This window comes from Schistocerca cancellata, chromosome 9, assembly GCF_023864275.1.
Source record: "Schistocerca cancellata isolate TAMUIC-IGC-003103 chromosome 9, iqSchCanc2.1, whole genome shotgun sequence".
NCBI lineage: Eukaryota > Metazoa > Arthropoda > Insecta > Orthoptera > Acrididae > Schistocerca > Schistocerca cancellata.
In genome coordinates this window covers 58,214,216-58,241,177 of record NC_064634.1, presented here as the reverse complement: position 1 = coordinate 58,241,177, position 26,962 = coordinate 58,214,216, and the positions used below count along the sequence as shown (strand labels likewise).

General features: G+C 42.9%; 1 protein-coding gene and 1 pseudogene across 1 annotated transcript in view; one reads left to right on the top strand and one right to left on the bottom strand.

Annotated features, from left to right (window-relative positions):
• Nucleotides 1–26,962, bottom strand: part of LOC126100433 (alpha-tocopherol transfer protein-like) — a 41,784-nt gene that overhangs the window by 6,210 nt on the left and 8,612 nt on the right. Inside the window, exons 2-3 of the mRNA XM_049911038.1 lie at nucleotides 9,305–9,461; nucleotides 1,985–2,237 (exon numbers count right to left, since the gene is read on the bottom strand). Coding sequence (XP_049766995.1) covers nucleotides 1,985–2,237; nucleotides 9,305–9,461 — 410 coding nt within the window. The remainder of the gene's footprint in view (nucleotides 1–1,984; nucleotides 2,238–9,304; nucleotides 9,462–26,962) is intronic.
• On the top strand, nucleotides 15,116–15,233 carry LOC126102174 (5S ribosomal RNA; annotated as a pseudogene).

The window sequence follows — 26,962 nt, the reverse complement described above, 5'->3', positions numbered from 1 at the left end:
GTTGGAAGGTAGGAGACGAGGTACTGGCAGAAGTAAAGCTGTGAGTACCGGGCGTGAGTCGTGCTTAGGTAGCTCAGTTGGTAGAGCACTTGCCCCCGAGTTCGAGTCTCGGTCGGGCACACAGTTTTAATCTGCCAGGAAGTTTCATATCAGCGCACACTCCGCTGCAGAGTGAAAATATCTTTCTGGAAACAACCCCCAGGCTGTGGCTAAGTCATGTCTCCGCAGTATCCTTTCTTTCAGGAGTGCTAGTTCTGCAAGGTTCGCAGGAGAGCTTCTGTAAAGGTTGGAAGGTAGGAGACGAGGTACTGGCAGAAGTAAAGCTGTGAGTAGCGGGCGTGAGTCGTGCTTCGGTAGGTCAGTTGATAGAGCACTTGCCCGCGAAAGGCAAAGGTCCCGAGTTCGAGTCTCGGTCGGGCACACAGTTTTAATCTGCCAGGAAGTTTCATATCAGCGCACACTCCGCTGCAGAGTGAAAATCTCATTCTAAATACACACAGATTGTCCTTCGTTGCTCTTTATAGTCTTCTGTTAGGCAGCGAGGTACCCAGCACACACACACCTTTGTGTACCCCAACTGGTGGACGATTGTATCAGCACTGAGAACACAGACGTCCGTTTGAGCAGCGACGTGTTTTGATGGGGATCCGTCTATTAGATCGGATGAGAGTGTCCGCACGCTCCAACATTGCAGGAGCCACAGCTGTGTGCGACTGGACGACACGCTGGAGACTGGACAGACGCCTCCCCCAAGGACTCGCCATGCTTTTGTTCTCTGCCAGGTCTCTGTAGACATTCTGCAGGCGCCTATGAATATCTGCGATGCCCTGGTTTTCCGCCAAAAGAAACTCAATGAAAGCTCTCTGCTTGGAACGCACCTTCGTTACAGACACCATTTTGAAGGCCACTTATAGCGCCATCACCTATTGGAACTTCATGGAACTACAGATGCTGAGGCGGGAATATTCCACGATGTCCCACATCAATTTCGTATTTTTTCAACCGATACTGGCGGAGAAAAATGTGTTGCATTACCTACCGAACGCCCCTCGTATATTTCCCTCTTTGACTTTCCATGTAGAATGTCAAAATCAAGATCTGGAGACGCGCAGCACACTATTACCGTATTTTATCAAGGAAAGCTGTAAGTAGGCTGTTTAGGTTTTCTATGTAAGTAAGGTGTTTAGGTTTTTATGTTGGTAACGCCACGCAGCGCTCTGTATGAAAATCACTGACTGTGCTGTATGCAGTCTGTGGCTGGTTTGCATTGTTGGAATATTTCCTATTGTAGTGTTGGGCAGTTGGATGTGAACATATAGCGTTGCGCAGTTGGAGGTGAGTCGCCAGCAGTGGTGGATGTGGGAAGAGGGATGGCAGAATTTGAGAGCGAACGATCTGGACGTGTGCCCGCCAGAAAAAGGAAATTTGTAAGAACTGGATTTCATGAACTGATATTAAGGTAAATACATTGTTTGTTCTCTATTGAAATCTTTCATTTGCTGACTATGCCTATCAGTAGTTAGTGACTTCCGTAGTTTGAATCTTTTATTTAGCTGGCAGTATTGGCGCTCACTGTATTGCACTAGTTCGAGTAACGAAGATTTTTGTGAGGCAAGTGATTCATGAAAGGTATAGGTTATTGTTAGTCAGGGCCATTCTTTTGTAGGGATTATTGAAAGTCAGACTGCATTGCGCTAAAAAAAAAATATTGTGTGTCAGTTTAGTGTTGATCAGAATAAGTAAAGAGAGAAATGTCTGAGTACGTTCAGTTTTGCTCAGCTGTTTGAAAATCAAATAACGTAAGAGGTTTACCAGCACAGTCATTTATAATTTTCCAAAGGTGACGTTTCAAAGCGACGGCGCAGAATGGAATCATGCAAGTCAAACAGACCTCCGTGCATACACATAAAAACACAGGTGCAGATGGTTATTGGTACATCTCGACTAAAGAACTTTCAGCATGGTGACTGAACCACTATTTTACCTGAACATACATGAAGTACTTCTTCACTGTTGCGATGTTGATCCGCGTCAGATGACCGAGGGAGACACCCGTCATATCGTAAACAATTATAAAACCAGGGATCAGACCATCTTCCTTAAGCACTGCGTCGATGACCATAAACAGGTACTTGATGGCAGAAGCAAGATCGAACTGGCTAGGGTCTGTGTTGAGCAGCCGCCCGAAAATTATCCGGTAGCCTTCTGGAGTCTTCTGTGGGAGCGGGCTGACTTGTCTGCAAAGACAGATTGTTTTCATGGCGCAATTAAACGTCACATCTACCAGTTGAAGTCAAGCCGCACAATACTCGCTGTAAAAGAGTAGTGAAAACTAAAATACAGAAATAACATTTTTTTTATTTTTGTAACAGTCAATCAATTATTTATACAAATTTTAGTAAGACTGCTTTACAGACGGGTATATCACTTGTGACAGAATTGTTGTTGTTGTGATCTTCAGTCCAGAGACTGGTTTGATGCAGCTCTCCATGCTAGTCTATCCTGTGCAAGCTTCTTCATCTCCCAGTACCTACTGCAACCTACATCCTTCTGAATCTAGTGTATTCATCTCTTGGTCTCCCTCTACGATTTTTACCCTCCACGCTGCCCTCCAATACTAAATTGGTGATCCCTTGATGTCTCACAATATGCCCTACCAACCGATCCCTTCTTCTAGTCAAGTTGTGCCACAAATTTCTCTTCTCTCCAGTTCTACTCAGTACCTCCTCATTAGTTATGTGATCTACCTATCTAATCTTCAGCATTCTTCTGTAGAACTACATTTCGAAATCTTCTATTCTCTTCTTGTCTAAACTATTTATTGTCCACGTTTCACTTCCATACATGCCTACACGCCATGCAAATACTTTCAGTAACGACGTCCTGACACTTAATACTCGATGTTAACAAATTTCTCTTCTTCAGAAATGCTTTCCTTGCCATTGGCAGTCTACATTTTATATCCTCTCTACTTCGACCATCATCAGCTATTTTGCTTCCCAAATAGCAGAACTCATTTACTACTTTAAGTGTCTCATTTCCTAATCTAATTCCCGCAGCATCACCCAATTTAGTTCGACTACATTCCATTATCCTCGTTTTGCTTTTGTTGATGTTCATCTTATATCCTCCTTTCAAGACACTGTCCATTCCGTTCAGCTGCTCTTCCAGGTCCTTTGCTGACAGAATTACGACTACTATTTGAGTCTTTTAGCACCTTTTGCTCAGTATATTTGTGCCCTTTTTAGCTTAGTACGATGGTGCCATGGCCTAAGAATGTACAAAGCGAAAAATATAACGTTTATTGAACAAACCTTTATAAGTATCGAACTTCTGTTATATTTCCTCAGTTTTATGGTTAACTGATTAAACTCTACGTCTACAATCTGTGCAACAAATCCTGTTAAGCCAAGACAGAAGTTTGTTTCCACACTCAGCGAAAATTTTCTTGTGTATAAATAAGCTAGTAGTTCTGGTTGTCCTCGTGATTAAGAACAAGAAAATTTGCCTAGTGTATGGCAGAGGGTAGTTTTTATTGAACCATACCATGCACAGTCTTATCAAAAGTATCCGGACACCGACACAGAATGCAGAATTGACCGCTAGATGTCACGAGAGGCGAATACACCAGTATAAAAGGATGCGGGTAGTATTGTGTTCCCAGAAGAGAAGAAACAACAGGAGAAAGCGGTGTGGGATCCTTACCAGGTGGGATTGACGGAGGACATCGAAAGGGTGCAAAAAAGGGCAGCTCGTTTTGTATTATCACGTAGTAGGGGAGAGAGTGTGGCAGATATGATACGCGAATTGGGATGGAAGTCATTACAGCAAAGATGTTTTTCGTCGCGGCGAGATCTATTTACGAAATTTCAGTCACCAACTTTCTCTTCCGAATGCGAAAATATTTTGTTGAGCCCAGCCTACATAGGTAGGAACGATCATCAAAATAAAATAAGAGAAATCAGAGGTCGAACAGAAAGGTTTAGGTGTTCGTTTTTCCCGCGCGCTGTTCGGGAGTGGAATGGTAGAGAGATAGTATGATTGTGGTTCGACGAACCCTCCGCCAAGCACTTGAATGTGAATTGCAGAGTAGTCATGTAGATGTAGATGTAGAAAGTATTGGTCAAGAGAGCTCAATGGATTCGAACGTGGACTAGTCTTTGGAAGCTCCTGAGTACCAAATCCATCACAGGCATTTCAAATCATCTAAAGCTGACCAAGAACACTGTTGATGATGGGATGACCTGATCTACTGACGGACAGGGACTTTCGAGCAGTCTGGAGGGCGGCTGTAAAAACAAAAAAAATCACATAAAATCGACGGAAGGTACCACTCGTGAGTTCCAAAGAGCTAACAGCAGCCCGGCTGACATAAATGATAGGCGACGCTTGAGGTAACGTAAAGGGTGACCCCATTCGACAATGGACGAGTGGAAACGAGTGATTTGTCGTGATGAATGACGCTGTACCCTGTGGCAGTCCGATGGAAGGATTTGGTGGACGCCTGGAGAACATTACCTGCCAACATGTGTAGTGTCAACAGCTATGCACGGAGGAGCGGTATGGTGCAGTCCCATTTTTGATGCGGAAAGATACGGACACTTTTCACAGCTTTGTGTACTGCGTGCATTAGAGGATCAGTTCGGGGGCAATGTACCCTGTCACAAAGCTGTATCTGCGAGGATTCGTTTGTGGACAGTAACAATTATGGAACTGACTGACCTGCCCAAGGTTCCAGCCTGAACCCAATGAACACTTTTGGGGCGAGTTAGAACGTCGACTTCGCTCCAGACCCCAACTTCTAACATCATCATCTTCTCTGGTTTCCGCTCTCGTGGAAGAATGGGCTCCAGTTTCTCTACAGACATCCAGAGACTTCGGAAAGTACCTCCAGAACAGATCAAGACATCATAAAGGAAAAGGGTGAACACACCCCATATTAATGGCCACTGATTGGTGACCAGATGCTTTTAATGAGATGGCCTATGCTCTTATTGATATGCTCCATTAAAAGGTAAAGCTACTAACGCCACAGCTACGATAGCTTCTATTTTTCACTAACTCCTTGTTATTATTTTTTGTGGTAGGAACATTATAGGATTCTCTGGTTGCTACTACAATTATTATACTTCTGAATAAGATGATACTACGTTTGTGTTTCAAACAAAGGTTGTCCATTAGTGTGACTGAAAGACGGTAGATTTTCGAGAATGTACGACATGACATACATTCTGTATTACAGTATAATGAGATAATAAAATTCTTGTAACAGCTTCAGCTCAGAACATTTAGCCTCACCGAGGCATTAATTCATGAAGTTTTTTTTTCTTTATTGTGATTTCATTCCCCTGCCCCATATGGGCAGGGGAGGGCTGTCAGCAGCACAATCCGCCGCTCTTCAGCCGAGTGACATGACAACTAAAACAAGAATAAAATAATACATACATAAGGAGATAAAAAGGGGAACATAAAACAGAGTAAGGGGAGAAAATGGAGGTAAAAATACACTGACACTTAGACGTTCATTGGGGACAGTCAAAAAAGTCACCAAAAAGTTAAAAAACACAGTTGGCGATTCTTAAAACACAGAGAAGACACTGGATGCGCATGCACAGGTTAAAAGTTGGCCACAGTATTAAAAACACTCCGAAACAACACACTTATAACCCACTTGGAGCACACACGACGAAGAATAAAACTACCAGGTGGGACCTGCCGAGGGAAAGGTCAGAGAGGATGGAAAAGGAGGGGAGAGCATGGGGCAGCTGGGGAAGCGGCGGGATGAAGAGAGGAGGGGCAACCGTGGGTTCACGAAGAGGCAGGAGACACATGGGGTGGGAGAGGAAAAAGGGAAGACAGGGCAGGTGGGAGCGCAGAGACACTGAAAGAAGGCACAAGTGATGGAGGGGGAGTAGGAGGGGAAATCCGCTCAGAAGGAGGGAGGGGGGGAGAGGGAGCCCTGAGGAGGAGGCAGGAAGAGGGGGTTAGAGTTGGTAGGAAGGGTAGATGTCAGGGCGAAGCTCATCATCCGGGAGGGGTAGACGGTGGAAGTTGTGTTGGGAAAGGAGATGGAGGGTGTGGAGATGGAGAGAGGGTGGGACACAACGGTAAAGGCGCGGCAACTGGTTGGGATTGGAGAGGAAGGGAGACACCAGGGGGTGAGGGGGATCAAGGCGGCGGACAATATATAGTGTGCGGATGTGTTCAAGGAAAAGGAGAAGGTGGGGGAAGGGGATGAGGTCATAGAGGATGCGATTCATCAAGCTGTTCTGCTACCATTTATGTAGCGGAAACAAGAGAGTAAAAATGAGATGAAAACCAGGGTTGTCCCGTGGAATACTTTCCAGACATAATGGAATTAATAACATTAGCTGCTCGTGGACATTGATTTCAACCGTCAAGAAAGTTGAAAATTTATGCCAGACAGCAATTCGAACCTAGATATCCTGCTCACTAGGCAGATGCGCTGACCACTGCACCGTCTGGGCACAGTGGGCATTGCACGGACTATCCTGGCACGCCACCTGTCAGATCCAATTCTCAACTTATCCACGCACTATTCATGTAGTGCCCCTTACCAATTATCTTCATCACTCGTGGCATTTCGCGTTTGAGTGTGGCGTTCCCTCACCTTAACTATATATATGAGATATTTGCTCTTTCGGATATGTCTGAACGTATTTTGATCATGCAGCCATTATAAATCAAGACTTTCGCCTACAGCCACGTTTGTAATACAGGTAGATAATTTCGTACTCTCTTTTTTGATGACAGCATTCACTTCTAATATGCTGAAGTGTTTTCCTGAGATTACAAAAGTTACTCTAGCAAAATTAGGTTTTTACAAATGTGTTAAAGTGTTCCAAAGTACAACATGGTAATGAATCCAGGAATAAATAATCTATTGAAATTTAAACGTGCAGCAATCGTGAAAATTTTGCCAATACTGTATTTAACAGTCTTCTTGTTATATTATTACTCTATCCCATCCCCATAATCAAAAAAGTGAAGCAAAATTACGCAGAAGCATTATCAAAAACCAGCTGTTAGTTAATTTTGAAATAGAAGCTATTGAAATGTAACACAGATTTCCATACTCAAGCTAGGTAAAATTGTTAAGGCATTAAAGAAATTCAGTTCCTTTGCAAATGTCACATGTTCCATCTTAGAAGATCTTCTACCACTTTAAAGTACAAGATGGTGCACAATCGATGAAATAAGGCTTAACCCTCCACAGGTTGCGTAATTAGTTTTAAAATATATACAGGGTGTACCAGAAATGTTGCGATAAACTTCGAGGGGTTGTAGCGGGTGGCTTGAGGAACAAATCGAGGATAGGAGACGTTACAGAGCGTGTAAGTTATAGGTGCCGGCGCCTGCCGCTAGACCACCAGTTCAGCAGCAAACGTGACTTTGTACGTTGATGGACAGTAGGCGGAACATTGTTAGCTACGTTGTTTGTTATTCACTGATCGTGACCAACTGCTACGATCCCAATGGCCAGCCGGGCTGGCCGAGCGGTTCTAGGCGCTACAGTCTGGAACCGCGAGACCGCTACGGTCGCAGGTTCGAATCCTGCCTCGGGCATGGATGTGTGTGACGTCCTTAGGTTAGTTAGGTTTAAGTAGTTCTAAGTTCTAGGGGACTGATGACCTCAGCAGTTAAATCCCATAGTGCTCAGAGCCATTTGATCCCAATGGAGAAGAAGAGGCTAGTTGCTATGTAGACAGGCCTTGTCTCCTATGAATGCAATACACTGTTACCTTGGTGAATGATGGTTTCGGACATGGATTTCCATCTGCAGTTTATTTTTATCTTGTGTAAGCTACGATGTAGTCCCACACAAGGGCCATCGCGCAACAAAAGTGACGCGTTGTTAGAAGACAGTACAGTACATGTTATAGTTTCCCTGCAGACATAGTTATGCTGCGGTAAGGATGACAAATACGTCACAGTAAGGGTGTGAAATGGCGAGGGAACTAGAAACGTACTCCAGAATTGAAATGCACCAGAGAATACGATTCTTGTGGAAAAAACGTTTAAATAACACACAGTTTCATCGTGAATTACTGTCGCTGTATGTACCAAATGCAGTCTCGCGTCTAGCTGTAGTGAAATGGTCCAAACAATTTGACCAAGGCAGCTCATCCGTGGGCGATGCTAACCGTGAAGGACGGTCGTCGACAGCATCCACAGACAACAATGTCCACGCAGGCGAGGAACCGGTTCTGCAGCAATCGCAGATTTTCCGACTCCGAGGACGATCACACACTGGTTCTCGTATGGCTCCGTGAACAAGGAGCTGATTTCTGTAGTCGAGGAATCGAAAGATTGGTAGAACCAGTCGACCGTTTTTTACAGAGAACTGACTGATGGAAAATAGTGTCATGAATCTATGTCACTCTAAAGAGCAGTGCAACATTCACTAATAGTTACTTGGTCTGCCATGATAATGTGTAACTTACTTTTAGAAGTCCCATCGTATCGTAAAGTGTGTCTCTCTTACATAATACTGTAGACTTGTTTGTAAATAACTTTTCTGCTACCAGTCACTATTCGTTTATTTTTATTTTGCACAAAATAATAAAACGTGACTTGTAGCAGATACGTTATTTATAAGAAGATCCTTAGAAGCACCCTTTTGATGTTTGGTGGAAACGATCGGTAATGAAAATGAAAGCACTTTTTAAACATCGGCTGAGGTGATGATCTACCTGTACCTTACTTGCAACGTCCTAATACGATTAATCCTCTATGCTTCGCAGAGATTCGAAACCAAAAAATTTGCTTCCCAAAAAAAAAAAGAGTTCAAATGGGTGTGAAATCTTATGGGACTTAACTGCGAAGGTCATCAGTCCCTAAGCTTACACACTACTTAACCTAAATTATCCTAAGGACAAACACACACACATACCCATGCCCGAGGGAGGACTCGAACCTCCGACGGGACCAGCCGCACAGTCCATGACTGCAGCGCCCGAGACCGCTCGGCTAATCCCACGCGGCTTTGCTTCCCATCGTCGAAGTTTTACCAAGTGAAGTCTCCAGTCTGGCAGTATTTCTAACCTAGTTTGATTATTTTTAGTGTTATCATTTGGCGAACTCGGATGGCTAAGTAAATATAACGTTGGCCGCGAAAGACGAAGATCCACTTTCAATACTAGATCCTGATCACTTCATTCTTTCAGATTATTCATTGTAGATTCAAAGTTTTCTAGTGGGAACTAAATCATTTGATTATATTATTTCCTCAGTCATCCAGTCTTCCTAAATTAAAGCATTTAATGTTGTGTTCGGTACTTACATGATCTTGGCAGTTCGCCTCAATTCTTCGTTCTCAGGATTTCTTTCGCTAAAGAATTCCGGCGCTGTTGTTTTGAGCGAGAAGTACGTGTCAATGGTGCTCTTCGTTCTCTCGAGGCTGTAATGGCAGCTGTGCAGGAAGAGCATTATTTTCTCGTCTGCCGGATCAGAAAAAATAAAATATACAAATATTGCGTAGAGAATCACTGTTTGATAACATCATTAAACGCTAGAATTTTGGATCTTTCATAACCGATGACATTACGTGTGAAGATACCGTAAAGAACTTTCACTACACTCTAACATAAAAAATAAATAAAGATAAAAATAAAAAAAATTAACGACGCACCACGAAGGAACTCACAGACTGTATACCAATTAGGTTCCTTTTGGAGTATGCTGATGCATTAGCTCCATACTTAACAATCATATACAACCGTTCGCTCGACGAAAGATCCGTACCCAATGACTGGAAAGTTGCACAGATCACACCAATATTCAGGATAGGTAGTAGAAGTACTCCACTAAAATGCAGGCCAATATCGTTAACGTCGATATGCAGCAAGATTTTAGAACATATATTGTGTTCGAACATTATGAATTACCTCGAAGAAAACGGTCTATTGACACACAGTCAGCATGGGTTTAGAAAACATCGTTCCTGTGAAACACAACTAGCTCTTTATTTACATGAAGTTTTGAGTGCTATTGACAAGGGATTTCAGGTCGATTCCGTATTTGTGGATTTCCGGAAGGCTTTTGACACTGTACCACACAAGCGGCTCATAGTGAAATTGCGTTCTTATGGAATATCGTCTCAGTTATGTGACTGTATATGTGATTTCCTGTCAGAGAGGTCACAGTTCGTAGTAACTGACGGAAATCATCGAGTAAAACAGAAGTGATTTCTGGCGTTCCCCAAGGTAGTGTTATAGGCCCTTTGCTGTTCCTTATCTACATAAACGATTTGGGAGACTATCTCAGCAGCCGTCTCGGTTGTTTGGAGATGACGCTGTCATCAGAAGATCAAAACAAACTGCAAAACGGTTAAAAAAATATATCTGAATGGTGCGAAAAGCGGCAGTTGACCTAAATAACGAAAAGTGTGAGGTCATCCACATGAGTGCTACATGATAAATCAGTCTAATCTAAAAGCCGTCAATTCAACTAAATACCTAGGTATTACAATTACGAACAATTTAAATTGGAAAGAATACATAGAGAATGTTGTGGGGAAGGCTAACCAAAGACTTCGTTTTATTGGCAGGACACTTAGAAAATATAACAGACCTACCAAGGAGACTGTCTACACTACGCTTGTCCGTCCTGTTTTAGAATACTGCTGCGCGGTGTGGGATGCTTACCAGATAGGACCGACGGAGTACATCGAAAAAGTTCAAAGAAAGGCAGCACGTTTTGTATTATCGCGAATTATGGGACAGAGTGTCACAGAAATGATACAGGATTTGGGCTGGACACCATTAAAAGAAAGGCGTTTTTCGTTGCGACAGAATCTTCTCAGGAAATTACATTCGCCAACTTTCTCCTTCGAATGCGAAAATATTTTGTTGACACTGACCTACATAGGGAGGAACGATCACCACGATAAAATGAGGGAAATCAGAGCTCGTACGGAAAGATACAGGCGTTCATTCTCTCCGCGCGCTATACGAGATTGGAATAATAGAGAATTGTGAAGGTGGTTCGATGAACCCTCTGCCAGGCACTTAAATGTGATTTGCAGAGTACCCATGTAGACGTAGAATGGGATCGAAATCGATAGATATGATGTACATGCACAGACATTTCAGAAAAATTGGATCATACTCGAAAGAAAAAGAGCTTCACAAATTGAGAAAGTCAAGAACGTGTTAGTCCACCTCTGGCCCTCATGCATGCAACTAATCGGCTTTTCACTAATGGATAGAATTGTGTAGAGTTGTTGGATACTCTCATGCCAAATGCTGTCCAACTGACGCCTTAGATCGTCAAAATCCCGAGCAGATTGGAGGGTCCTGCCCAGAATGCTTCAAATGTCCTCAGTTTGGGAGAGATCCGGCGAACGTGCTGACTAAGGTAGGGTTCAGCAAGCACTAAGACAGTAGAAACTATCGCCGAGTGCATGCGGGCATTATCTTGCTAAAATGTAATTCCCGGATGGTTTGCCACGAAGAGCAACGATATGGGGCGTAGAATATCGTCGACGTATCGCTGTATTATAAGAGTGACGTGGATGTCAACTGAATGGTTCCTGACATGGAAAGAAATGGCACTTACGACCATCACACCCTGTTATTGGGCCGTGTGGCAAACACGTCATCGGCCTGGAATCTCATCGAGTGGAGCAGAATTGTCACCTGTGATGAGTGCCGCTTCGAAAGGAATCCAGATGACCAGAGAAGACATGTCTGGAGACGCCCCAGACAGCAGTGCACGCCAACTGACTATCAACATACGGCCTGACTTCAAGGAGTGATAGTGTGGAGTGATTTTTCATTTTATGGCAGGAACCCTTTGGTTATCATCTGCGGCACCCTTAGAGCACAGCGAAATGATATTTCAGCTAGATAATGCCTGATCACATTCGGCGAGAGTTTCTGTAGCTTGCCAAACCATATCTTGTCCAGCAAGGTCGCTGCATCTCTCCCAAACTAAGTTCAGAGTATTATGGGCATGGCCCTCCAATCAGCTCGAAATCCTGACGATCTAACGCTCCAGGTGGACGGAATTTGTAACAATATCCGTCAGGAGAACATCCACAACCTCCATCAATCAATGCCAAGGCGAATAACTGCTTATGTAAGCCACAGAAATGGACCCACGCGTTGTTGACTTTCTCAATTTGTGAAGCTGTTTCTCTTGAATAAATCATCCAATTTTTTCTTGTTTGTCTGCTCATGTACTTCACATCTACCGATTTCCGTCATATTCGATAATTCTTTTGTTACGCGTCGTTATTCTTCCTTAGAGTGTATAATGAAGGAAGACAACCACCGTTCAGGTTGAAACTTCCTGGCAGATTAAAACTGTGTGCCCGACCGAGACTCGAACTCGGGACCTTTGCCTTTCGCGGGCAAGTGCTCTACCATCTGAGCTACCGAAGCACGACTCACGCCCGGTACTCACAGCTTTACTTCTGCCGGTATCTCGTCTCCTACCTTCCAAACTTTACAGAAGCTCTCCTGCGAACCTTGCAGAACTAGCACTCCTGAAAGAAAGGATATTGCGGAGACATGGCTTAGCCACAGCCTGGGGGATGTTTCTAGAATGAAATTTTCACTCTACAGCGGAGTGTGCGCTGATATGAAACTTCCTAGCAGATTAAAACTGTGTGCCGGACCGAGACTCGAACTCGAGACCTTTGCCTTTCGCGGGCAAGTGCTCTACCAACTGAGCTACCCAAGCACGACTCACGCCCCGTCCTCACAGCTTCACTTCTGCCAGTACCTCGTCTCCTACCTTCCAAACTTTACAAAAGCTCTCCTGCGAACCTTGCAGAACTAGCACTCCTGAGAGAAAGGATATTGGGGAGACGTGGCTTAGCCACATCCTGGGGGAAGTTTCAGGTTTCTTTTTCAGGTTTATCTTGATAACCCCTTTCGGCCTTTGTTTCAGGTCATCCTCAGATCCAATAATTAACTACTGCGAAGGGCAGCTCTTCAGCAGAGTGAACAACCAGTTAAAACTATGCCAAACGCCTGAATCTTCTCCCTGTAGAAGAGCTGAATTTGGCAGTAATTAGAAGTTCAAAAATTTTCAAATGTGTGTGAAAACTTATGGGACTTAACTGCTGAGGTCATCAGTCCCTAAGCTTACACACTACTTAATCTAAATTATCCTATGGACAAACATACACACCCATGCCCGTGGGAGGACTCGAATCTTCGCCGGGATCAGCCGCACAGTCCATGACTGCAGCGCCTCGGACCGCTCGACTAATCCCGCGCGGCAGTAATTAGATGTCGGATATGAAAAATAGGTCGATACTGGTAACCCGAATAAACATAAAAAGTGAACAGGGCCGAGTCAGTCTTCATTCATTTTGGAGACTGCTCCCTCCCTCTGTCTCTGTCTCTGTCTCTGTCTCTCTCTCTCTCTCTCTTACTTACACACACACACACACACACACACACACACACACACACAAAAGAAGATCCCCTACAGTGTGTGCAAGATGTAGCGACTCTGTGAACGGTATACTTGTGGCATGAAGTGTACTTCACTTGCTCACCACTACGAATAAAAATTTGTAATATTTGTGCTATGTAGTGCCATTACGTCAAGCTTAACTACACTCCTGGAAATGGAAAAAAGAACACATTGACACCGGTGTGTCAGACCCACCATACTTGCTCCGGACACTGCGAGAGGGCTGTACAAGCAATGATCACACGCACGGCACAGCGGACACACCAGGAACCGCGGTGTTGGCCGTCGAATGGCGCTAGCTGCGCAGCATTTGTGCACCGCCGCCGTCAGTGTCAGCCAGTTTGCCGTGGCATACGGAGCTCCATCGCAGTCTTTAACACTGGTAGCATGCCGCGACAGCGTGGACGTGAACCGTATGTGCAATTGACGGACTTTGAGCGAGGGCGTATAGTGGGCATGCGGGAGGCCGGGTGGACGTACCGCCGAATTGCTCAACACGTGGGGCGTGAGGTCTCCACAGTACATCGATGTTGTCGCCAGTGGTCGGCGGAAGGTGCACGTGCCCGTCGACCTGGGACCGGACCGCAGCGACGCACGGATGCACGCCAAGACCGTAGGATCCTACGCAGTGCCGTAGGGGACCGCACCGCCACTTCCCAGCAAATTAGGGACACTGTTGCTCCTGGGGTATCGGCGAGGACCATTCGCAACCGTCTCCATGAAGCTGGGCTACGGTCCCTCACACCGTTAGGCCGTCTTCCGCTCACGCCCCAACATCGTGCAGCCCGCCTCCAGTGGTGTCGCGACAGGCGTGAATGGAGGGACGAATGGAGACGTGTCGTCTTCAGTGATGAGAGTCGCTTCTGCCTTGGTGCCAATGATGGTCGTATGCGTGTTTGGCGCCGTGCAGGTGAGCGCCACAATCAGGACTGCATACGACCGAGGCACACAGGGCCAACACCCGGCATCATGGTGTGGGGAGCGATCTCCTACACTGGCCGTACACCACTGGTGATCGTCGAGGGGACACTGAATAGTGCACGGTACAGCCAAACCGTCATCGAACCCATCATTCTACCATTCCTAGACCGGCAAGGGAACTTGCTGTTCCAACAGGACAGTGCACGTCCGCATGTATCCCGTGCCACCCAACGTGCTCTAGAAGGTGTAAGTCAACTACCCTGGCCAGCAAGATCTCCGGATCTGTCCCCCATTGAGCATGTTTGGGACTGGATGAAGCGTCGTCTCACGCGGTCTGCACGTCCAGCACGAACGCTGGTCCAACTGAGGCGCCAGGTGGAAATGGCATGGCAAGCCGTTCCACACGACTACATCCAGCATCTCTACGATCGTCTCCATGGGAGAATAGCAGCCTGCATTGCTGCGAAAGGTGGATATACACTGTACTAGTGCCGACATTGTGCATGCTCTGTTGCCTGTGTCTATGTGCCTGTGGTTCTGTCAGTGTGATCATGTGATGTATCTGACCCCAGGAATGTGTCAATAAAGTTTCCCCTTCCTGGGACAATGAATTCACGGTGTTCTTATTTCAATTTCCAGGAGTGTATTTGGACACGAGGTAACATTCTGGCCCCTCTTCGTACGTGTCTGGGATCAGCAGGCGCGGCTACACTGCGTTTTGCACAGACTGGTTGCTGCAGCTGCCAACGGCCTTGCCTCAGTGGTAACACCGGTTCCCGTCAGACTACCGAAGTTAAGCGCTGTCGGGCTGGGTTAGCACTTGGATGGGTGACCATCCGGTCTCCCGAGCGCTGTTGGCAAACGGGGTGCACTCAGACCTTGTGAGGCAAACTGAGAAACCACTTGACTTAGAAGTAGCGGCTCCGGTCTCGTAAACTGACATTCGGCCGGGATAGCAATGTGTTGACCACACATTTAGTGTTTTAACTTCGCTTAGTGTTGCAGTGGTCGTGTTAATTTTTTGGTTTTAGCTAATAATTTTGTGAAGTGTTGCTGGTATTGGTATCGGCTGTGTTGTAGTAGTGTTACTACAAGTAGCTGCTTTCTTAGTAGGCAGAGAATTTCGAGACCTTTATTGTTAGTTCTTAAATAGTTCTACTGGTGTAACTGAACTTTGGTAACGTAGACGTATATTTCTTTCAGTAACTGTAAAATTTTACCATGAGTGAAAAGTGTGGGCTCTGTCGTAGGTTTGTGAGTAGTGGATTACGGTGTGGGATTTGTTCAAAGTATTTTCATTGGGGGGAATGCAGTGGGGAAGCCAGTGGTCATTTTAGGGAGATCCTCTCCTGGGGATGTAGAATCTGTAGTAGAAACAAGTTAATAGAGGAGCAGGAGCGTAAGATCTGTGCCCTTCAGGTGCAGTTACAATGCGCAAAGGAGGAACTAGATAGGTTGAGGAGGGTGAAGGGTGGTGGGGAATGGGAACTGGCAGTTGGCAAGAAGATAGCTAGGAAGAGGAGGTATTCAGACAGTTTTACTTTGCATACATGCAATAGATACGACCAACTGTCAGAGTTGAGTGGAGAGGAGCCTCGTGTAGCCGTAGAAGTAGGTAACTTGCAGCAGTCCTCAGCAATTAGGAGGCCTAGGTTAGTTGCGAAGTCTAGCAGAAAGAAGGTTCTGCAGCTAGGTAGTTCCCACGATAGAGGTGTGGGCCAGCTGTTGCAGGAAGTGTTGGGGAGTGAGTACCAGGTCACCAGCATTGTGGAGCCTAGTGCAGGGTTGGCTCAGGTGACTGAAAGCATAGGGGAGTTATGTAAGAATTTTACGAAAGAGGATCAGGTAGTGATAGTGGGTGAAGCAGGGAACAGTCTCGATAGGGACGGGGAATATGATGTCTTTGGTGACTTGGTTAAGATAGCTACTCAAACTGGTGGCACTAATGTGCATTTCGTGCAACTGTTTCAGCGTCATGATCGGCCTCACCTTAATGCGGCTGTTAGGCGCGTTAATGTGGGGCTGGGGAGGGCACTGATGGCGGAGGGCATGGATCACATCTCAGTGGTGCCAGTTGGGTCTATCAGTAGATGGGGTTTCACTAGGCATGGCCTGCATCTCAATAGGTTTGGGAAGGGGAGGCTGGTTAAGCTTATAGGTGACAGTGTAGTGGGTGGTGGTGGTGGTAGTGGTATCACTCATGGAAAAATTCCCGTAGTAGTTGGTGTTAGAGCTGCACCTTTTTTAGACTGAAGTCAGCTGGTAGGTATACCTGCTTAAAGGAAGTGCCTCTAACTAAGGGCTCACCTCCAGAGGATGTAACGTTTCCAAGTAGAGAAGGAATTAGCATATTTCATCAAAATATAAGAGGTATTAGAGATAACGTTAGAGAACTGCTAATAGATGTTAACTCTGAAATTATTGGTATATCAGAGCACCACTTAAATAATTTGATAATTCAGAGGCTTCCTTTACCAGGCTACAGATTAGCTGGCTGTCTCTCAAGGAGTTCCTTGAGGGGTGGGGGAGTGGCTCTGTACGTAAGAAACAGTATTTCATTTGAGTCCATAGACGTATAACGACACTGCACTGAACAGATACTTGAATGTTGTGCAGCATTAGTTGAATTTAGTGAAAATAAACTTCTAATTGCTGTTGTTTATAGGTCCCCTAACTCCGACTTCAGAGCATTTTTGCTTAAGCTAGAGAGGGTTCTTGATTCAATTTGTAGGAAATACCAGAAAGTAGTTATATGTGGTGACTTCAATATTAATTTTGTACATGATTGTGCAAGAAAAAGGATTTTGGTAGATCTCCTAAATTCATATGATCTGATGCAAACTGTGTTTTTTCCAACTAGGGTGCAGGGGAACAGTAGCACAGTCATAGACAATATTTTTATTCATTCTTCATTACTAGATGGGCATTCTGTTAGTAAAAGGGTGAATGGCCTTTCAGATCATGATGCATAAATCTTAACACTAAAAGGTTTTTGTACTCAAACCAATGTTGTATTTAATTATAAACTACGTAGGAAAGTTAATCCAACAGCAATAGAGAATTTTTCAAAACTTGTCAAGGAACAAGAGTGGCAAGATGTTTATAGTGCCGATAATATAGATGATAAATACAATGCTTACCATAACACATTTCTCATGCTCTTTGAGAGTTGCTTTTCATTAGAACATTCTAAACGGGGTACTAGCAGTAATGGACAGCCAGGTCGGCTGACGAGTGGGATAAGGATATCATGTAGAACAAAGTGGGAATTATATCAAAATGTTAGAAGTAGTCACAATCAAGCTACAGTAGCCCATTACAAACAGTATTGTAAGGTGCTTAAAAATGTTATTAGCAAGGTAAAAAGTATGTGGTATGCAAATAGAATAGCTAATTCACAGGATAAAATTAAAGCCATATGGTCAGTTGTGAAGGAAGTGTCTGGTCAGCAGCACAAGGTTGATGATATAAAGTCAGTTCGCAGTAATAATATTTCTGTTACTGATAAATCAGATATATGTACAGTATTTAACAACCATTTTCTGAGCATTGCTGGTGAATTAAATAAAAATTTAGTTTCTACAGGAAATCATATAAATTTCTTAGAAAATGTCTTTCCGAGATTGACATCTGAAATACTCCTCTGTGATACAGACAAGAAGGAGATTGAGTCAATAATTAAATTACTGAAGACTAAGGACTCTCATGGTTATGATGGAGTGTCTAGTAGAATATTAAAGTACTGTGCTGCACATGTTAGCCCTGTATTTAGCCATATTTGTAATTTTTCCTTTAGGAATAGTCAGTTTTCTGAGCGATTAAAGCACTCAGTAGTAAAGCCGCTTTATAAAAAGGGAGAAAGGGAGAATGTAGATAATTTTAGACCTATTTCTATGCCATCAGTGGTTGCAAAAGTTATCGAAAAGGCTGTGTATGTAAGGTTAATTGATCATTTTATATCACACGATTTGCTATCAAATGTGCAGTTCGGCTTTAGAAGTAGTTTGACAACTGAAAATGCTATATTCTCTTTTCTCTGTGAGGTACTGGATGGGCTAAACAAAAAGTTTCGAACGCTTGGCGTATTTTTTGATTTAACAAAGACATTTGACTGTGTTGAACTCACAATATTGCTCCAGAAGTTGGACCATTACGGAATAAGGGGAGTAGCTCACAATTGATTCACCTCTTACTTTAGCAACAGGCAGCAAAAGGTCATTATTCACAATGTTAATAACGGCTGTGATGTGGGATCTGAGTGGGGTACTGTCAAGTGGGGGGTGCCCCAGGGGTCAGTGTTGGAGCCGCTCCTGTTCCTTATTTATATAAAGGATACGCCCTCTAGTATTATGGGTAACTCTAAAATATTTCTGTTTGCTGATGACACTAGCTTGGTAGTAAAGGATGTTGGGTGCAATATTGACTCGGTTTCAAGTAGTGCAGTACATGACCTCAGTTCATGGCTTGTAAAAAATAAACTAACGTTAAATCACAGTAAGACTCAGTTTTTACAATTTCTAACATACAATTCAACAAAACCTGACGTTTTAATCTCACAGAACGGGCATATGATTAGTGAAACTGAACAGTTCAAATTCCTAGGTGTTCAGATAGATAGTAAGCTGCCATGGAAAGCCCACGTTCAGGATCTCGTTCAAAGACTTAATACTGCCATTTTCACTATTCGAACGGTATCGAAAGTGAGTGATACTTCGACACGTAAATTAGTCTACTTTGCTTATTTTTATTCACTTATGTCGTATGGTATTAAGTTTTGGGGTAACTCTTCCCATTCTAGAAGGATATTTTTGGCTCAGAAACGGTCGGTTCGGGCAATAAGTGGTGTGAGTTCACGAACCTCTTGTCGACCTCTGTTCACGAGTCTGGGTATTTTGACATTGGCCTCTCAATATGTATATTCCTTATTGTCGTTTCTTGTTACCAATATTAGTTTATTTCCAACAATAAGCAGCTTCCACTCGGTCATACTCGGCAGAAATCAAACCTCCATTTGGATCGGACTTCCTTAACTCTTGTGCAAAAAGGTGTGCAGTATACTGCTGTATCCATTTTCAGTAAGCTGCCACTCGAATTCAAAAATCTTAGCAGTAATCCACGCGCTTTCAAATCGAAACTGAAGAGTTTCCTCATGGGTCACTCCTTCTATTCTGTCGATGAGTTCCTTGAAAAATTAAGCTGATTCTCATTGTATTGCTGATAGCGTTTGCTTAAACTTATGGACTGATTTTGTTTCAGGTTTATGAACATTTATTATTTTTATCTGTTATTACTTCTATGTTGTAATTTCATGTACTGACACGTTCCATGACCTTGGCGATTTGCTCCTCAATTTGGTCCTACAGAACTTGACATGTAAATAAATAAATAAATGCCCCTCCATATCCGCATCCAGTGACGCCTATAGGCTAAGGATGACACGGCGGCCGGTCAGTACCGTTGGGCCTTCATGGCCTTTTCGGACGGCGGTTTTCGGTTGCTGCAACTGGTAGCCACCCACTTCCACGTAAGTTCAGTCGAAGACAAAAGGGGCGAAACGAATGCCATACAAAGTAATGGGATACTCTTTTGATAGGACATCTGTGGGATTATCAAGGGAAGCCATATTCACACGGACAAATCGTCTACCTGCATGATATCCATGACTAATCGTTCAGTGATAAGAGATCATTCAGTGGGACATCGAATGGCACAGAGGACGAACCATCAAATTTCTGGCGTGCAACAGCAGAAATCCCATTTCTTCACAGAACAGAGGCTGCCTCACAATTCGTTTTACACTTCTACAGCCTTTACAGAGACTTAGGACACAAAGATCTAATTGGAAACAAGTGTCCGCAAACGATCCATTTGCAAGTTACAATGAAAAAGAAGGCGGCTCATGTTATCCGTTAATTTGCAAATATTAATATTTCTTACGTAGTTTCCCAGTAGATACAACCACGCTTGCAATGAAGTAAATGCTCACGCTACACATTCATGTGTATTAATAGCAATTTGATAGTAACGTAGTTTCTTCCTGCTCACCTAACGTGTCAAAGGTACACAATTTTGCTGCACGAAATTCTGGTGGAGTTATTCGGAGAAATTAGTGAAGAAATACGGATTCAACATGATGACGCGTTACACTTTGCACTGCGTTTCCCAGACCGTGTAGACACAATACTCGGAAAAAGGTGTATAAGTCAAGGTGGAGCACGTACTTGACCACCAAGGTCCACAGATTTGGCACTTAAAAAGGTATTTTTGCTGTGCTACTTGAGAAGTTGTTTAATACGGTCCCCGTACAGTAAAAATCCGTACAACCGATTGATGTAGATGTGGATATTAAGAACCATATATATTTTTCTGATTTTACTGGAAAGCTAGTTTTTTTCCTGGATAATGTGTCGCTCAATTATATAATTTCACTATTTTGTCGGCCTGTATGCGAGAGAAAGTTTAGAAAAGGTTTGAAATTTTGTTTAAAGTTCGTTGGAAGTCACTAATTGCTCTCGTTATCAAATAATGGATAAATGTATTCTGGGTAATTTACGCGCCGCGAGTTACGATTCGTGAAGACATACACAGTTTTCTGTTAACCATTTGAATGCCAGCAGTATGAATAAAATATGATTTCAATATTTTTTTCACACTTAACACTCATTATCTTGGTAAGCAACGAATACAAGAAGAAACTGCTTGAAGGACATGGTTGTGCTTTGGCATATAAATGTAAAATTTTTCACGAAATTAATCTGCATCACTATAGTAGGCAAGAAATATAAGACGAAAGTGGCAGGTAAACAATCAGTTGTTTTAACGTGGTAGAACCACTAATATTACAGTTTTCAACCAGTTTCATGCGATATATTTGCAGGCAAATTCGTATTTTTCCTAGACGAAATCCAACACCTTGAAACTTCCACGTACTCATAACGCCTAAAACAAACTATATTCCTAAATAACAAGAAAAAATGGGACTAAAATAAATTTCATATCACAACTACAGGCTGACCCCGTGTTTCTTCTCCACAATACTCATAAAAACAGCAGTACAAACTCAAATTAACATTAAAATAATTTAGATACACTTGCTTTCTCTGTCAATGATCTCCTCCATGTGCCAATTATACAGTGTGAGTCGCTTAAGACGTAACACCCCCTTTATTCCGGGGGCGATTGCACGTATCGGCATGCGGTTTTCGGCGAATCATAGCGGACTATGGGGCACATATGTCTGGACATGCACAATAATCACAACATTTATATTGTCCGAGGTAATGAGGCAAGTATATGTTTTTTAAATGGGACGATATACTTTTTTTACCATTATTCGAACGCTCTGGAAAAGATGCGTATAGTGATGTAACGCATGTTGCTATTGTGATTCGAACTTTGCTTCAAAGAGGGCGGATGAGGATTTACCTACGTAGCGTAGGCCGTGTATGCTGCATAGAGCACGACAACTCGGCCTACGGGTCGCGCGGAGAGTGTTTACAGTCTGCAGCAGCTTCCGACCACCTCGACCTTCAATCGTACAATATTTCCCAGCGGCTTTTAAGCGAAGTTTGAATCACAATACCAACTGTCTCGCATTTCTTCAGCTGTCACCAACTATGGAGCAGTTTACTACCGTGCAGCGTGAGCTGTGATATAGCTACAGGGCTTCTGGAACACTTTTCCAACACACGTAGGTACTGTATGGGTTTAGCACCGTCCCCTAAACGTCACACGCACGTGTTGCCCTCTCTCTCTCTCTCTCTCTCTCTCTCTCTCACACACACACACACACACACACACACACACACACAAACACAAACACAAACACAAACACACACACCCCATACACATCCCAATAATTTAAAAGCAATCAAAACAAAACAACCAGTCAGCATGTAATCCCAGAGCTTCAATCCTGAGCATGTTCAGAAGTACCCGAATAACCTAAATTGCGTATATTGACGTCATGTTCAAAATCATCTAGACGAACTGAATTGCATAAGTTGGTGCCATGTTCAAAAGTATGGTATCTGAACGACCTGGATTGCGTGCATTTGCACCAAGTTGAAAAGTATCCAAACGACATAAATTGTATGAATTGACGCCATGTTCAAAAGTATCCAAACGACTTGAATTGCATAAACTGGTGCCATGTCCCAAAGTACCCGAACAGCCAGAATTACGTAAACTGGCACTATGTTCAAAAGTATCTGAACAATTTCAATTGTGTAAATTACCACAATGGTCAAAAATATCCAAATGACCTGAACTGCATAAACGAAACAGCGAATCAGTATACAGCTTCAGAGCCACCGTCTTGGCCACGGTCAGAACTATCCTAACGACCTGAATTGCGAAAATTGGCGCCATGTTCCAAAGCATTAGAAATACGTGAACTGCCTTTCATAAATTCGTAAAGATTTGGCGAATACTGGTGTAATTTACAGTATTTCCGTATGAAAAATGTCTGTATTATTTACTACATATACGTGAGCTTCATCAGCAACACACACACACACACACACACACACACACACATAATGTCTATGTCAAGTGTCACAATGTTATTTCCATATCTAAATGTCTATATTGTCTATCAAAAATTCGTAAAAATATTGAAATTACTGCTGAAACTTACTGTATCTCCTCATCTGTTTATATATTTACTTATTTATTTATTTAACCTGGTCTGCTTCGGACCGGCACATACCGTGTTACACCGGATGAAGGTTTCAAACATATAGTGCTTTTTTTTACACGATACTTGCCTAAGAAATAACAATTTTGATATGACAAATAGTGTTAAAACGGTGTGAGTGTCTATAAAGACAAGGTGAGAAAATAGTACTGACAGTGAAGTAGTGAAGTTAATACTAGCTGTACTTCAACTACTGATAATGAGAATAATAATAATAATAATAATAATTGTCATGACAGTAATAACAATAATGAGAGTGGTAGACATAAAAATATTTTATAGCTGTTTACAAAATAGACGGTTTCAGATATTGGAGAGTTCTGGAGAAAGAAAATTTAAGGAGATGTACCAGTTAAGATTATTGTGAAATGAGGAAGATCTGCTTGGAAAGAAGAAAGTACAGGGGTAGAGTGTATACAGGGGCAATGGCCGTCATTATTGTTGCTTCAGTAGATAAGTCTTTAACTGGCTTCTGAAGCTCGAGATGTTATTCAGTTCTCAAATATAAATTAGGAGGTTGTTCCAGAGTCGGGACTTCCCCGAAAGTGGCTGAACGATGGGGGGTGGACAGGAAGGATTTTGCTCTGATGGGAATGGGTGTTTCCACTACGTCGTTGACACAAGAGCGTTAAGGTCGAGGACAGATACATGGGTCAGTGTACGTTGAGAAGATACAGGCGACAGTGTACGTTGACAAGACCGTAGAGAAGACAGAGGGTATGGTAAACTCTGCGCTTGTTGGCATGCAGCCAAAGTAGCTGCGCATATGACGTTGAAATGCGACCGAAGAATTGGACAGTAACAGATATAACGAGTACAGGCAGTTATACACAGTTCCTGGCGCAGTGTGCTTTTCTGAGAATGACCTTGCAGGATAACATCGCTGTAATTTGTACAAGTTTCTTTTTCAGGGCAAGAGGGAAGAGCTCTTTTTTCTCTAGGGCATGGAGAGATCCTGATGTTTTCTTGTAGACTGCAGTTAATGCTCAGAACAGTTTAGACTTTCATACGAAACCTGATTGACATTCGTCTCGCAGGTTGTTTGCAGTTAGGTAGTTTGTTAACTGGTCGTGAACTACATATTTTAAGGCCTAAAATGTATGTATTACTTACATAAAACACATGAGATTTATCAGCGAGACATGCAAACGCCTCCCCCCCCCCCCCCCACACACACACACAGTGTTCATAATAAATGTCGTCCGCAGCTCCTGGTCCAGTGGCTAGCGTTTCTTCGTCTGGATCACGAGGTCTCGGGTTCGATTGCTCGATTGCCGGCCAGGTTGAGGATTTTCTCCATCCAAAGGCTGAGTGTTTGTGCTGTCCTGCTTATTTCATCATCATTTTGGAACGTGGCGAGACTGGACAGTGACAAAGATTGGGAATTCGTACGGGCGCTGATAACAACGCAGTTGAACGCTCCACAAACCAAATATCATCATCATCAACTCTCAAGTGTCACAGTGTCATTTCCACATCTGATACACCCACATTATTTATCAAAAATAAATAGATATTGAAAATACTGCTTTAACTTACGGTATTTCCATGTCTAAATTACACAATGTTTACTTCAAGTTAGAAAATGTTATTTTCAGATATAAAATGTCTGCTGTATTTGTAAAAAAATGCGAAAATATATTTACAATACTGGTGGACTTAACAGTATTTCCAAAAATAAAATATCTGTATTATTTATCAATACACACGTAACACTACGGATCTAATTCACAGGTTAAGCTGCAGTTGGCACCAAGCAAAGTTCGATCTTTGTACAACATTTGATGCTTTGTACAATGGAGCCCAAAAATTAAATACTTCCACATCTAAATTGTTTGCATTATTGTTCTATTACTGTGCAAAACACATTTTGGCTAAAATGACTTCCAAGAAATAGTCATTCAGGACTCAAATGGTATTCCAAGACTAGAAGCTGACAATGTGTGTGTGTGTGTGTGTGTGTGTGTGTGTGCGCACGTGCGTGTGCGTGTGCGTGTGTGCTTTGTCGATGAAACTTACTTATTTTGGTAAAGAATACATTCATTTTAAACGCAGAAGTACTGCAAGTTACACCAGTATCGTCAATGTCTTTATACATTTTTGATAAATAACACAGACATTTTAGACGTGGAAATAACATTGTAACACTTAACATAAACAATGTGTGTGTGTGTGTGTGTGTGTGTGTGTGTGTGTGTGTGTGTGTGTGGCTGATGAAACTTATGTATTTTTTTATAAATAACGCAGACATTTTAGAAGTGTACACAATGTAACTTAAACCAGTATTTTCAACATTTTCACTTGTTTGAAAAATAGTAGTGACTTTTTAGATGTTTAAATACTGAAGTTATATCAGAATTGTCAACATCTTTACATATTTTTGAGAAACAAGTTATGCCATTCAGGTCGTTTAGATCTTTTTAAACATGGTGAAGATGGCAGCTCTAGAGTTAAACACTGATTGGCTGTTTCGTTTGAGCAATTCAGGTTGTTCAAATACTTTTGGATGGAGTTCAGGTCGTTCGGATACTTTTGAAAATGGCAGCAGTTTATGCAGTGCAAGTCGTTTGGATAAATTTTGAACACGGCATCAATTTTCACATTTCAGGTCGTTCGGATACTTTTGAATATGACACCAATTCATATAATTCAGGTCATTTAAATAATTTTGGACATCTGGCTAGCTTACGAAATTTAGATCGTTAGGATACTATTGAACATGGCCCCAGTGTATGTATTCAGGTTGTTTGGATACTTCTGAACACGTCGCCAGTTTATGCAACTCAGGTCATTCGGGTAGATTTGAACATTGTCAAGATAGCGGCTTTGGGCTATTACTGACTGACTGCTTTGTTTACACAATGCAGATGGCTCTGATGCCTGACATCCTTTCCCACACCTCAAGCGGGAAGGTGCGATATGTTTGGTTGTGTATTTTGTTGCTGTATTTTGAAAAAAATAAAGTTCGAAAAACTGACTTATCAAAACTTGCCACGCTCTTTGAAGGAATTTTGATAGCTAAGATTTGGATCATATTGCGTATGCACAGACACTATGAATCACTAACGTAGACACTTCGGCTCCTCAAACACGCCGGCCGAAGTGGCCGAGAGGTACTAGGCGCTACAGTCTGGAACCGCGCGACCGCTACGGTCGCAGGTTCGAATCCTGCCTCGGGCATGGATGTGTGTGATGTCCTAGGTTAGCTAGGTTTAAGTAGTTCTAAGTTTAAGGGGACTGATGACCAAAGAAGTTAAGTCCCATAGTGCTCAGAGCCATTTGAACCATTTTCCTCAAACACGTAAATTGAGTTCGAACGGGGCTTGTATGTAGGAACCATAATTTCAAGCAACCCATCACGGAGGCTTATAAGAGCACACATCCACTATTAGCGATATTTTTCTGGATTGGAAACGTTAGGGAAATATTAAACCTATCCTTTTTCTGACGGCCTATTAAATTACATGGACATTCTTGGCAACTTTCACGCTGAACCTTCGTTTCATCGCACTCGGCGATATCCGTAATGGTACGTTTCGTTGAGATGTCATTAGTGTCTGTTTTTATGGTCGTGCTCGCGTCCTCAATTAGACGAGAACGGATGCATAACGTCGTTTGAAGTGCGGCAAACAACTCCGTCATCGGTCTGCAGATACGTGGAAGATATTTTTAAATAAAATGTTGCACCATGACACATGACGTACCACACAAAAAGGAGCGTTTGAAACGAATTATGTTTACCCGACTTTGTAATGGGGACAGTAGAATATTTGTTGTTAGTGGTATGGTAGTACTGGGCTGTTTACGTTTGATTTGAGCACAGATAAACGGTTTTGGTGGACTGCGTAATGAATGTGTAATCAAAGTTCTAAACATCTCCAGCTCTCAAAA